At 37.8% G+C, this 13,400-nt stretch overlaps 1 protein-coding gene across 1 annotated transcript in view; it reads right to left on the reverse strand.

Annotated features, from left to right (window-relative positions):
- Positions 1 to 13,400, reverse strand: part of LOC102483054 (olfactory receptor 7A17) — a 21,065-nt gene that overhangs the window by 2,786 nt on the left and 4,879 nt on the right. The window contains exons 2-3 of the mRNA XM_006147299.2: positions 10,542 to 10,602; positions 203 to 487 (exon numbers count right to left, since the gene is read on the reverse strand). Coding sequence (XP_006147361.2) covers positions 203 to 487; positions 10,542 to 10,602 — 346 coding nt within the window. The remainder of the gene's footprint in view (positions 1 to 202; positions 488 to 10,541; positions 10,603 to 13,400) is intronic.

The raw sequence follows: 13,400 nt of genomic DNA on the forward strand, positions 1-13,400 counted from the left end.
ATAATTCCTCCTAGTTAGAAGGACTTCGGTGTTCAAAATGATGTGAGCTGACTTTTACTGACCTGAATACCTTTTTGTTTTAAAGTACGTTTTAGGATGTCTATATACAAAATCCTATTCTTAGGTGTAGCATTACCCATGATTGCTCACACCTAGGCACTAATTAATTCTGTATGGTTTTGATTCTTAGGTGTAGCAATACCCTGACTGCCTGCACCGAGGTACTTCTCTGGCCTGTGTGAAGTTTTGGGGGCATAGTTATTATCTTTTTGATTTCTGGGGTTTTTAGGCTTTTCACTGTCCTGTGTGACATCTTCATCACTATTTAAAGATATGAGGTCTATGGTTTGGGTCTTTTTAGGCTCAAGGATATCTGAGGGAGGAACACTCTTTTCTTTTGGTAGCTCATTTTGCATAATCTGTTCCCCTTCGTTAACAATGGCAGAAATTTTGGAGTCGTTAGGGTGGGAACTAAGGATTTCATTTACTAGATTCCAATAGGAAAATGTGGTTACGGGAACCTTTTCTGGGCCAAAGGTGGAGTAGTAATCTTTTAAGAGTGTCACCTACCCTTTTCCACCTTTTTTCATCAATGGTTCCTTCTTGAGGGAACCAAGGGCAGGCATCTTTTAAAAAATCTAAAAATGTGAGCAGTTGTTTAACTTTTACTTGTACTTCTCTAGTTCTAAGGGCTTCCTTTAATCCCTCGAACAAACAATTAGTGCTGGCTGAGCTCTTGACCCATTATAGTCTAGCTATAACCCGGATATCTATCATGAGTGAATACTCACTGGGACGTCCTCTTCTGCGTCCCCTGAAGTTATGCCACAGACTTCTGACTTTCTCCTCTTTGGAGCTTCTTATTTCTCTCCGGAATCTTCAGGAACCTGTCACTGCTTCTCGAACTCAGGTCCCTGTTTGGGCGCCAGAATGTCCTGGCCCACAGGACAATCAGGCAGGGTGCCTGAGTGAGAGAACAGAGGTCTGGAACCAGCGCAGCATCACAACATGGGAGCGACACAGTGTCACAGCTCAAGATGGTATGCAGTTGCTCATTTATTGCGGGACAGAGAACATTCTTATATACACAGGGTAGGAAAAGGGGGCGGGAACTGTCATGGACCTGACTGAGGACCTGCCTGAATGAGGAAGTCTCAGGGTGAATTGTCTACTCTCGGAACAAGGATACTTGAAGGTCCTTGTATGAAGGTCATGTCAGCCATTTTGGTGCATGTGGCTCCCCACACCTAAGCATGCATTTTAATGATTTCAAATGTATTAACAAAAATAATGATTTAAAAAACCATATGGTCATTTCAATCAATGCACAAAGAACATTCTATAAAACACAACATCCCTTCATGATCAAGACTCTTAGAAAAGTCAGTATAGGAGGGTCATTTCTCAACACAGAGCCATATATGAAAAACCTAAAGCTAACATTATTCTGAATGGGGAAAGGCTTTCTTACCACTAAAAACTGATACTAGACAAGAGTGCCCACTTTCTCCACTGCTTTTCAATATAGTGCTGGAAGTCTTAGCCAATGCAATTAGGAAAGAGAATAATATAAAAGGGATTCAAATAGGGAAATATCTTTACTTGAAGATAATGTGATGGTATACTTAGAAGACTCACAGGTATCCATGAAAAAGCTTCTCAAAGTAATAAATGAATACAATAAAGTGGCAGTATACAGAATCAACATCCAAAAATTGATAGTATTTTTATAGATGAGCAGCAAGCTGACTGAAGTAGAACTGAAGAAAATAAGCTCATGATACTGAACTGGTGAAATAGAATTTTAAGACTTTTGACTAAAACATTACTAATTTTTTTCCTATGCTTTGTTTCCCAGATTTAAAGAGATTTGTCTTTTCTTAAGCTGTCAATATGCTTATGTACCTACTATTTGAACAGAATCCTAACCTATTCCTGGCTTTAAGTCTTAAGCAAAGTTTTCTTAATATTTTTTATTTTGATTTATTAAAGCTAAAACTACCTTTCTTGAAATTAAAATATATTAAAAAATACTTATTTGAAGGCCACAGTAAGCAATATAGCTTCACCTAGGTGCTATGTTATGGTGCAGTCATTCTACTCACAGTTTCATACCTAACATCAGACATGTGTTCACAGATATGTATATATCAGCTGATCTTGCTATTGAAAGTAGTTAGATTAGTTAAGATATTTTGTAAATCAATAAAATGTGGGGGGAAAAGGAATGGAAAATAATTGTAGATATCAGAGACAGTATGTATGGATGGGAAATTGCATTTCATATGCAATAATAATATTTAGTGAATGAATGTAAAATAAATAAATTTAAAATTTAAAAAATTCCTTTTATCATACCCACAAAATGTATAAGATACCTAGGAATAAATCTAACCAAAGAAGTCAAAGGCCTCTGCAAGGAAAAGTATGAAAATCTTTAAAAAGACACAGAAAAGTACCCAAAAAAGTAGGAGGACACACCATGTTTATGAATTGGAATAATTAATGTAATCAAAATGGCAATTCTACTCAAATTAATCTACACATTTAAGGCAATTTCAGTAAAATTACCAGCGACATTCTTCACAGACCTACAAAAGAAATCATAGAATGTGTCTGGAATCATTAAAAAAAAAAAAAGACATATTGCCAAAGCAATTCTGCACAAGAAGACTGGAGTGGGCAGTATCTCACAACCTGACCCCCAAATATATTATAAAATTGTGACAATCAAAACAGCATGGTATTGACAGAAAAACAGACAGGTGGACCACTGGAACAGAACAGAGACTCAAAAAATAAACCCAAAACATGCAGATAACTCATTTTTGACAAAGGGTATCAGTCATTCCAGTGGGAAAAGGAAAACCTCTTTTGCAATGCTGCTAGAAAATCTGAGTATCCATTTGTAGGAATATAAAACTAGACCCCTATATTTCACCAATAACAAAAATTAACTCTAAATGGATCAAAGATGTAGGAACTCAAACTATAAAACTACTGGTGGAAAAACACAGTAAAAGCTCTGGGAAATTTTAAAAAATAAAAGAAATAAGGAAAAAAAAAAACTCTGAGAGACATTGTGGTGCACAAAGTCTTTAAAAATAAGATCCCCAAAATACAGGCAATAATCTCCAAAATTGACAAGTGAGATTACATCAGATTAAGAAGTTTCTGCACAGACAAGAGAAGGAAATAAAAGGAATTCCAACAGGGAAAGAAGAGCTGAAATTATCTCTGTTTGCACATGACATGATTGTATACACAGAAGACTCAATAATATCCACAAAAAAACTTCTTGAAGGAATAAATGCATACAGTAAAGTGACAGGATACAAAATTAACTTACAAAAATCTATAGCATTTCTATATACAAACAACAAGCACACAGAGACAGAACTGAACAAAGTAATCCCATTTACCATAGCCACAAGAAGCATAAGATACTTAATAATAAAACTAACCAAGGAAATCAAAGACCGCTATGAGGAAAACTATGAAAACCTTAACAAGGAATTGAAAAAGACACTGAAAAGTGGAAGGATATCAAATGTTCCTGTATTGTCAGAATCAATATAATCAAAATGGCAGTCTTACCCAAATTAATCTACATGCTTAATGCAATCCCAATAAAATTACAAAAGACATTCTTTACAGATCTAGACAAGACAATCATAAAACTTGTCTGGAACCATAAAAGACCCCATTTTGCTAAAGCTATCCTGCTCAAGAGGACTGGAGTAAGTGGCATCTCATTTTCTGACCACCAAATATATTACAAAGCTGTGATAATCAAAACAGCGTGGTCCTGGCACAAAAACACATGAGGACCAATGAAACAGAGTGGAGACTCCAGTAATAACCCCCAAAACATACAACCAACCTATCTTTGACAAAGGATATCAGCCAATCCAGTGGGAAAAGGGAAACCTCTTTAGCAAATGGTGCGGGAAAACTGGGTATCCATCTTCAGAAAGATGAATCTGAACCCATCTCTGTCACTATTAACAAAAATCAACTCAAAGATTTTTTGGATCAAAAATATAAGCCTGGGAACCAGCAGTTAGAGTAATGACTATGTCGCTGGACTCCCACGTAGTCGACCGCGGTTCGTGTCCCGGAGCCGGTGGCTTAAAACTCACGCCGGGCGCGTGTGTGTGCGTGCCCAAGATCCCGAGAGGAGAATGGAGGAGAAGGGATTGCAGCGTGACCAACCCCCCTGGAGGGTGATTTCTTGCTTTCTGTCTCTATGTCTCTCTCTGTCTGGCGAGTGCACGCGCCCTACAGTGAAAATCTCTCAAAAAAAAATGGATCAAAGATCTGAACTTAAGACCTCAAACAATAAAACTACTGGTGGAAAATGCTGGGGAAACTCTGGGAGACATTGGAGTAGGCAAAGACTTCTTAAATAAGACTCCCAAAGCACAGGCAATAATCCCTAAAATAGACAAGTGGGACTATATTAGACTAAGAAGTTTCTGCACAGCAAAGGACACAGTAACAAGTGTGAACCGACAACCCTCAGAATGGGAAAATATTTTTGTTAAATATGCCTCAGACAAGGGACTGATAACGAGAATACATAGGGAACTCAAGTGCCTTATGCGAAAAAAAATGATTAACCCGATTAAAAGATGGGAAAGTGAGCTGAACAAAAGTCTCTCTAAGGAAGATAAAGAAAAGAAGAGAATACATTACCAAATGACTAAAAATTGGAGAAGAGACTCAAATATGAGAGAATCAAGTAGTACACCTCCAGCAAGGGAGCACTGTAACTTGTCTCCAAGTAGGGAAAAATTAGAGGATATTACTGAAATGTTGGAAAAAGAATTTAGAATACCTATTGTAACAAAAGTCTATGAAATACAAGAGATGTTGAGCTCCAATATTTGACAGCATATAAAAAAGGTTACTCTCACTACCAGGTAGGCTTTATTCCAGGGATGCAAGGGTAGTTCAACATACGCAAAACCACCCATTTAATACACCATATCAACAGAAAGAAAAATAAAAATCATATGATAATTTCAATCTATCAGAAAAAGCATTTGACAAAATACAACATTCCTTTATGATTAAGACTCTCAGTAAAATTGGAAAGAAGGATCATTTATCAGTATAAGTCTCTATGAAAAATATATAGCTAACTTGGGACCAGCAGTTAGTGTAATGGCTATGTCACTGGACTCCCACATAGTCGACTGCAGTTTGCTTTCTGAACCCAGTGACTTAAAATTCACGCTGAGTGCATGTGCGTGCATGTCCAAGATCCTGAGAGGAGAATGGAGAAGGGATTGTGGTGTGGCCATCCCCCCTGGGGGATGATTTCCTGCTTTCTGTCTCTCTGTCTCTGTCTGGCGAGCGCATGCGCCCTGTAGCGAAAACCTCTCAAAAAAAAAAAAAATGGGGAAAAGCTTAAAGCTTTTCCACTAAAATATGCTATAAGACAAGGCTGCCTACTTTCTCTGCTCCTATTCAAAATAGTACCAGAAGTCCTAGCCAATGTGATCAGACAAGAGAAAAGAAAAGGCATTCCAAGAGGGAAAGAAAAACTGAAATTATCTTTGTTTGCAGATGACATGATTGTGTACATAGAAAGCCAGACAGTATCCATGAAAAAACTTCTCAAAGTAATAAATGCATACAGTAAAGTGACAGGATACAAAGTTAACTTCAAAAATATATAACATTTCTATATACAAACAACAAGCATACAGAGACAGAACTGAACAAAGTAACCCCATTTACCATAGCCACAGAAGTATAAGATATTTAGGAATAAAACTAACTAAGGAAATAAAAGACTGCTACAAGGAAAACTATGAAAACCTTAAAAAGGAAATTGAAAAGGACACTAAAAAGTGAAAGGACATCCCATGATCCTGGATTGGGAGAATTAATATATTCAAAGTGGCAATCCTACCCAAATTAATCTACATATTTAATGCAGCCCCTATAAAATTACAAGAGACATTCTTCACATCTAGAAAAGAAAATCATAGAATTTGTCTGGAACCATGAAAGATCTCATTTTCCTAAAGCCATCCTTTGCAAGAAGACTGGAGTAAGAGGCATCTCACTTCCTGACCTCAAAATTAATACAAATCTGTGATAATCAAAACATCATGGTATTGGCACAAAAACAGACATGAAGACTGATGGAACAGAGTGGAGATCCCAGAAATAAATCCCAAACCATATTGCCAACTCATCTTTGGCAGAGGGTGCCAATGAATACAGAGATAAAAGGGAAACCTCTTTAGCAAATGGCACTGGAGAAACTGGGTATCCACCTACAGAAAGATGAATCTGAACCCCTATCTGTTACCATTAACAAAAATCAACTCAAAGTGGATCAAAGATCTAAACTTAAGACTGCAAACTATAAAACTTTTGGTGAAAAACACTGGAGAAACTCTGGGAGACATTGAGGTAGGCAAAGACTTCTTAAGTAAGTCCCCCAAAGCATAGGCAATAATCCCCAAATAAACAGGAGGGATTATATCAGATTAAGAAGTTGCTACACAACAAAGAACAAGATAATTCGTGTGAATCAACAACTATCTGAATGGGAGAGAATTTTTGTTAACTGTGCCTCAGATAAGGAACTGATAACCAGAATATACAGAAAATTCTAGCGTCTTTCTTGGAAAAAAAATGATTAATCCACTTAAAAGATGGGAAAATGAGCTAAATAAACAACTCTCTAAGGAACAGCCAAAAATCATATGAATAAATGCACATCATTCATAGTAAGGGAGATGCAGATCAAAACCACAATATACTTATTGTACTGTACTTATTGTAGCATTATTCACAATTGTTAATACATGGAGCCAACCCAAATACCCACAAACATTAATGGATTAAAAAATTGTGGCACATATACTCCATGGAATACTATTCAGCCATAAAAATATAAGACCCTGGAATTTGATACAAAGTGGATGAATATGGAAGACTTGTTGCTGAGTGAAGCAAGTCAGACTATGAAAGTGAGACATTGTGTGTCTCCACTTAACATATACCTACTCTCTCCACACTATGGTAGAGATTGAAAGACTAGAGGACATAAAAGCATTAATAACTGTAATGGACATTAGAGACAAAGTGGAAAGAGTAAAAAAAAAGAGTGTGTGGGAGGGGAAGAGCATAGAAAGGAAATTTGGAGAAAAAGTAGAGAGGTAAGACACTTGTGGGACACAGATATGGGTTATTATCTATTGACAAGGATGTGTATAATATTCTCAACTGGGCTGGACTGAGGTGTATATCATGCTTGCTAAAGTCTCTTTACAATCTAAATGATGTGTGTCAATTGAATGTATGAATAATAATAATAAAGAATTTTTTAAAAGAATAAAGCAGGTGCCTTAGCCAATCTGGACATTCCAGAAAAATCTACCATGTCTTATCGAGCCCAAGGCTGTACTCCTTTGGGAACAATGACAGGTGAAATATTTACTGCTCCCTATATTTCTCCTTTGGATACATTTCCTCCTTATAACTACAACTTCTTTTTTTTTTCTTTTTTTATTTATTTTCTTTTTTTGTATATACTTTCAATCATATTGTTTGGTTTACAATGAGACCATTTCGATATGTGCACATTTCTCCCCAGACCCGTTGATCAGCTTCTGATAGCTGATTTCCCTCACGGACACTGGTCTGGGAAGAAGTAAAATGTTTGTGTTGATTTGCTGTTCTCAAGAGACCAAGTTGAGGGAACCAGCAGTTAGCGTAATGGCTATGTCGCTGGACTCCCACGTGGTCGACCGCAGTTTGCATCCCGGACCGGTGGCTTAAAACTCACACCGGGCGCGTGTGCGTGCGTGCCCAAGATCCCGAGAGAAGAATGGAGAAGGGATTGTGGCATAGCCATCCCCCCTGAGGGGTGATTTCTCACTTTCTGTCTGTCCAGTGAGCGCACGTGCCCTATAGTGAAAAAACTTCTCAAAAAAAAAAAAAAGAGACCAAGTTGAAAGTGTGATGAATTTATCTTTACTACATGTTCTCTGTGAACTCTCCTGACTCCAAAAGTCACTAGCACCTTTCACAAATTATGAATTAAAATTTAATTGTCATGGGTCATCAGGTGGTGTGGTGCTTAATGTGCTGGATCCCACATGGCTGAATCCACAGATCTAGTGCCAGATCCGCTGGCTTCATAAATCACACTGCGTGTTTGTGCATGTGTCCAGACGCCTGAGAGGAGACTGGAGAAGAAGTGAATGTAGTGTGGTCATTTCCTCTGTGGAGTGATTCCTCACTTTCCCTCTGTTTCTCTCTGTCTCTCTCTGGTAAGTGTACATACCCTATGGCAAAACTAAAACAAATGAATAAATAAATAAATGGAAATTAAAATTAGAAAAAGTGACTGCATTGATGTTCTCTTAGGTTAATTAGGAGAAATCCAAAGAACATAAATGTTTTTATAGGAAACTTGTGACCCTGAATCAAACAACTGGGATAGCTATTCAAACTCTTTGTTCATAAATTTCAAAGAGATTCTTAAGCACAAAAAAAACACATGTGTTTTGGATGATATTGATACTTGTACATTCAATGTCCCTTCAGTGATTATGACTATTTTAAAGAGAGGGAGGTCATTCATTTTAAGCATTCCATGAAGTTGTAGTTACAGTCAGCATTAAAGTATTCAAGAAAAAAACAGGAAGATATTTAATGAAACAGCATAAAACACATCAGTCAATCCTTTACCCCAATGAATAAGCACTCTTCCACATGGACATCAGTTTTACATACTTCAACAAGTAGATGAACAGAATGAACAAGAAAAATGGTGCATAGTTAATACAATATATGATTGGAATGCTCTTCATCATGTTTAAGTCTATCTCTGACTCTAAGACCATATTTGTTCAACAATATGTTTAAATTTGACGTCCATATACAAGAAATTTTGACTCAGGTAACTATTAAAATTTGTTTTCTTCTTCTTCTTCTTTTTTTTGAGAGGTTTTTGCTATAGGGTGTGTGCGCTCGCCAGACAGACAGAGAGAGACAGAGAGACAGAAAGTGAGAAAACACCCCCTGGGGGGATGGTCACGCTGCAATCCCTTCTCCTCCATTCTCCTCTCAGGATCTTGGGCACGCATGCACACGTCCAGCATGAGTTTTAAGCCACCGGGTCCAGGACGCGAACCGCAGTTGACTCCATGGGAGTCCAGTGACATAGCCATTACGCTAACTGCTGGTCCCAAAATTTGTTTTATTCTTAACAGAATGTGTTGGTGTGCATGAGGATAGAAAGCAAGAGAGGGCAAGAGGGGACAGACAGAGAGACATAAAAAGAGAGAAGTAGCCTCTAAAGATCATGGTCAGGCTGACACTCTCTTCCTCCAGTTCTTCAGACCTCCAGGATCCTAGGCACACACCCATCCAGTGATATTTTAGGCCGACCAGATTCAGAACTTGAACCATGGTCCACACGTGGCTTCCAGTTCTGTAGTCTAGTATGTTATGGTTGCATCACAGAGTCTGAGCCTGATCATCTATTTCTGATAGTGATTATAGTAGGCAATGTGATCTCTGTGCTGAATAACAGAACAAGATTCTAATTAGCTTATTATAGGTAATCAAACACACTATTACATTAAAGTCTGCATTTTAGATAAAGATACTAGAAGCAAAGACAGACACATGCATTAAAATCTGCGGTTTCTGGTTTTTCTGTACTATCAATTACATTAATGACATTAGCTGCCAAATGTAATGTGTTCTTTTTTTTGTTTTCTAGTTGTTTTTACTTGCTGTTTTTCTCTTTTTCCATAGGTGCATCACAAACCAAAAAAAGTTCTTTTAGTAACACAATACTAAAATTACTCGAAATGATATATGTCATTTGAAAACAAATTATTCTTAAGAGTTGCATGTTGCTGGGACCAGCAGATGGTGTAATGGCTACATCACTGGACCCCCATATAGTTAACCATGGTTTGAGTCCTGGACATGGTGACTTAAACTCATGCTAGGTGTGTGTGCATGCATGCCTAAGATCCCAAGAGGAGCATAGAGGATTAAGGCGTGGCCATCCCACCTGAGGGGGGTAATTTCTTGTTTTCTGTCTCTCTGTCTCTCTCTGTCTTCTTTCTGGTGAGCCCACGGTCCCTATAGCAAAATCCTCCCCCCCCCCCCAAAAAAAAGTTGCATATTGTCCTATGATATAATAGAAATTTTAAAGTATTTCTGATACAAGGCCGGGAATAACTTTGAGAAACTAGAAAAATGTCAAAAAAAATTTTTGCTGGATATGGGAGAATATGGAAAGCTAGATAGAATGTTACTTCACTTGTGTAGACAACAAGAATCAGTTCTACATTCCCAATATGATCAGAGAATTACAATTTTTGGCTCCAAGCCTTTGAACCCTGCAATCAGGAGCATTCCATCAACTCCAGGCCAATAGACCCTTTCATAATTTCCCTCTCAAAGACTATTTTCAGAGCTCTCCTTTTGTCTTTATTCCTCAGACTGTAGATGAAGGGATTCAGCATGGGTATGACCACAGTGTACATCACTGAGGCTGGTGCACTTGAATGTGAGCTTGGATAGCACCAGCACTAAGGTATTCACCAAGGCCTGTGCAATAAAAATAACAAGACAACTAAGAGATGAGAAGCACAGATTGAAAATGCTTTGTTCTTCCCCTGAGATGATGATATTGTATGTATGGAGGAAACTACCTTAGACTAAGAGTAAATTATTCCAGTGAGAAGACCACCATCCAGCAGCACAGATGCAAAATAGGTCACCATATAATTAAGAAAGGTGTCAGAACAGGTAAGATGGATAGCCTAATTAATTTCAGAACAAACTTGGGAGATTTCCACATGTGTACCAAAGGACAGCCCCAACACTATTAAGCCATCTAACAACAAAAATAGGACACTCATGATCCAAGATGCCAGTACCAGAATTCCACATAGCCAGGGATTCATGATGATCATATAATGCAGGGGGTGACAGATGGCCACATAATGGTCTTAGACCATCACAATCAAGAAGAGTTTTCCAATTCTGCCAAGAGTATGAAAAGGTACAGCTGGATGAAGCAGTCTACATGAGTGAAGACTTTGCTCTGTGTCTGGATGTTCATCAGCATTTTTGGGATGGTGGTGGAGGTGAAACAGATGTCAGCAAAGGACAGGTTGGAGAAGAAGTACATGGGCGTGTGCAGGAGGGAGTCATAGATGGTGGCCAGGATGATGAGCAGGATTTCACACACAGTGATCAGGTACATGGATAAGAACAGCTCAAATATTAGGGGTTGCAATTCTGTTTTCTCTGAAAGTCCCAGAAGAAGAAATTCTGAAATTTGTCTATCATTCTCTGGTTCCATTTGGTGTAGGTGACTACCTGAAAAAAGGAAAGTGAGGTGGCAAATTTCACATGAACAAGTATAACTCTCACAGTTGCCATGCCATAGTCAAGATTTTGCAGTCATAAGTTTATTTTCTATATTTTTTCATGGATCTATTCTGCTTCAGGCTTTCATAGTGCCATCTCTGGTTAGGATTTCATATCTTACTTCTTTGTTCTCATAGATCACATATTCTTCAGGATTTTAAAAATTTATTTATTGACAAATTATAATACTACATTTTGATGAAATAAAATGTGTTGTTTCAGTAGGATTTTTCTTTTAGTTTTCCCATAGTACATGTTAATTCACCAGATAGAGAAAGAGACAGAGAGAGAAAAAGTGAGAAATCATCTGCAGAGGTAATGGCCATGCCACAATCCTTTCAGGATGTTGGGCATGCATGCACACATGCCTGGCATGTTTTCAAGGTGCCAGGTTGTGGAAGACACTGCATACAGAAGCCATCTTGAGCTATCTGCCATCTTGAGCTATCCACCATCTTGGAAACCATTAGGCTTCACTTCCTCACTGAGCAAACCATTTCTCAGAAATCATGTGACCAACCATTCTCCCTGTAAGTGACTGGGTTTCTAGGCAACAGGAGAGATCCACCCACACCAATGATTGGTTCATGCTGTTCTATCTCATTTGCATTTCGGGCAACCAATTGGTGCCCACCAGCTGTATATAACTCGCCATTTTCTCCTCAATAAACGGAAGAAGACGGAGGAAGAAGACTTGATCAGCATCTTGTATTGTGTGTGCGTGTGTTTGTCCCATCTCTCACTCCCTCCACCAGGGAACCTGTTCAACTGTCCTGCGGGTTGGGACACCAGGTCTGGGATTTGACCTGCAGTCTGCCGTGTCCAATTCAGCCACATTAATCACCAACCGACCAAGTGGCCCAATAACTGTAATTTTATATCCATTGAAAAACAGCTCTCTGTTTCTCCCTTATACAAATCTCCTGGAAAACACCATTCTATTGTTTTCCTCTATGACTTTGACTACTTCAGATACCTTAGTTAAGTGGAATCAAAAAGTATTTTATTTCAAAGTTCTTCCATGTATCAAAATAGATCCCTCCTAATTATTATCTGCTGCCTATTATTCAGACATCTGTATTATAGAAGTCACAATTTGATGGACCAACAGGTGTCATAGTGGAGAGGGTGCTGGACTCCCCCATGGCTGACCAAATTCAAGTCCTGAACCCAGCAACTTTAAACACACACCAGGCATGTGTATATGTGTACCCAAAAATTCCAAGAAGAAAGTGGAGACAAAGGTATTGGAGTTTGGCCATCCCCCCCCCGGAGGGGGGGTGATTTTCACTTTTGTTCCCTCTGTTTCTTTGTCTTTCACTCTCTCAGGTGAGCACACCTGCCATATAGAAAAGAAAACAGAAAAAGATTTATTTCTACTACTGATGCTGTAGAATTTTTCTAAGTTGATAAAAATTTTGGATGGGGGTTATACATGATAAATGACTATTAGATTTGATAACACAAAATCTATTAACTTTTCATATACATATATATGTATACATGTATCTCAATACACAAAATAATTCAATTGTATTCTTAAAATTTTATTTAAAACCTTCAATTCCTTATTTAAAAGAAAAACTCAAAAGAATAAGAAATTCTCAGACCCTGGAATATAAAAAGGACTTGCATGGTTTGCAATAAAGCAAAAAGGTAACAAACCCACACCTCTTCACCCTAACCAGCAAGAATAGAATTGTAACTAAAAATTTAATAGTTCCATTTTGATCTTTGAATAAATTTTATATGTGAATACCCAATGTGAAAGAAGAAACTGTGACGTATATATCTCATGTGCTACTGTTATATGATATGAATTGCAATCAATCTATTCATCTGAATTCCTCAAAAAATACAGAAATATGCACAAGTATACTAATTTAAAAATTAGTATATTGTTAGTATAATTTAAGAGACCTGAAGTCATTATATATCTCAGCACAACTCTGATTCTCCTTTCCCTCTTT

The sequence above is a fragment of the Tupaia chinensis genome, unplaced genomic scaffold (assembly GCF_000334495.1).
Source record: "Tupaia chinensis unplaced genomic scaffold, TupChi_1.0 Scaffold000209_1, whole genome shotgun sequence".
Taxonomy (NCBI): domain Eukaryota; kingdom Metazoa; phylum Chordata; class Mammalia; order Scandentia; family Tupaiidae; genus Tupaia; species Tupaia belangeri.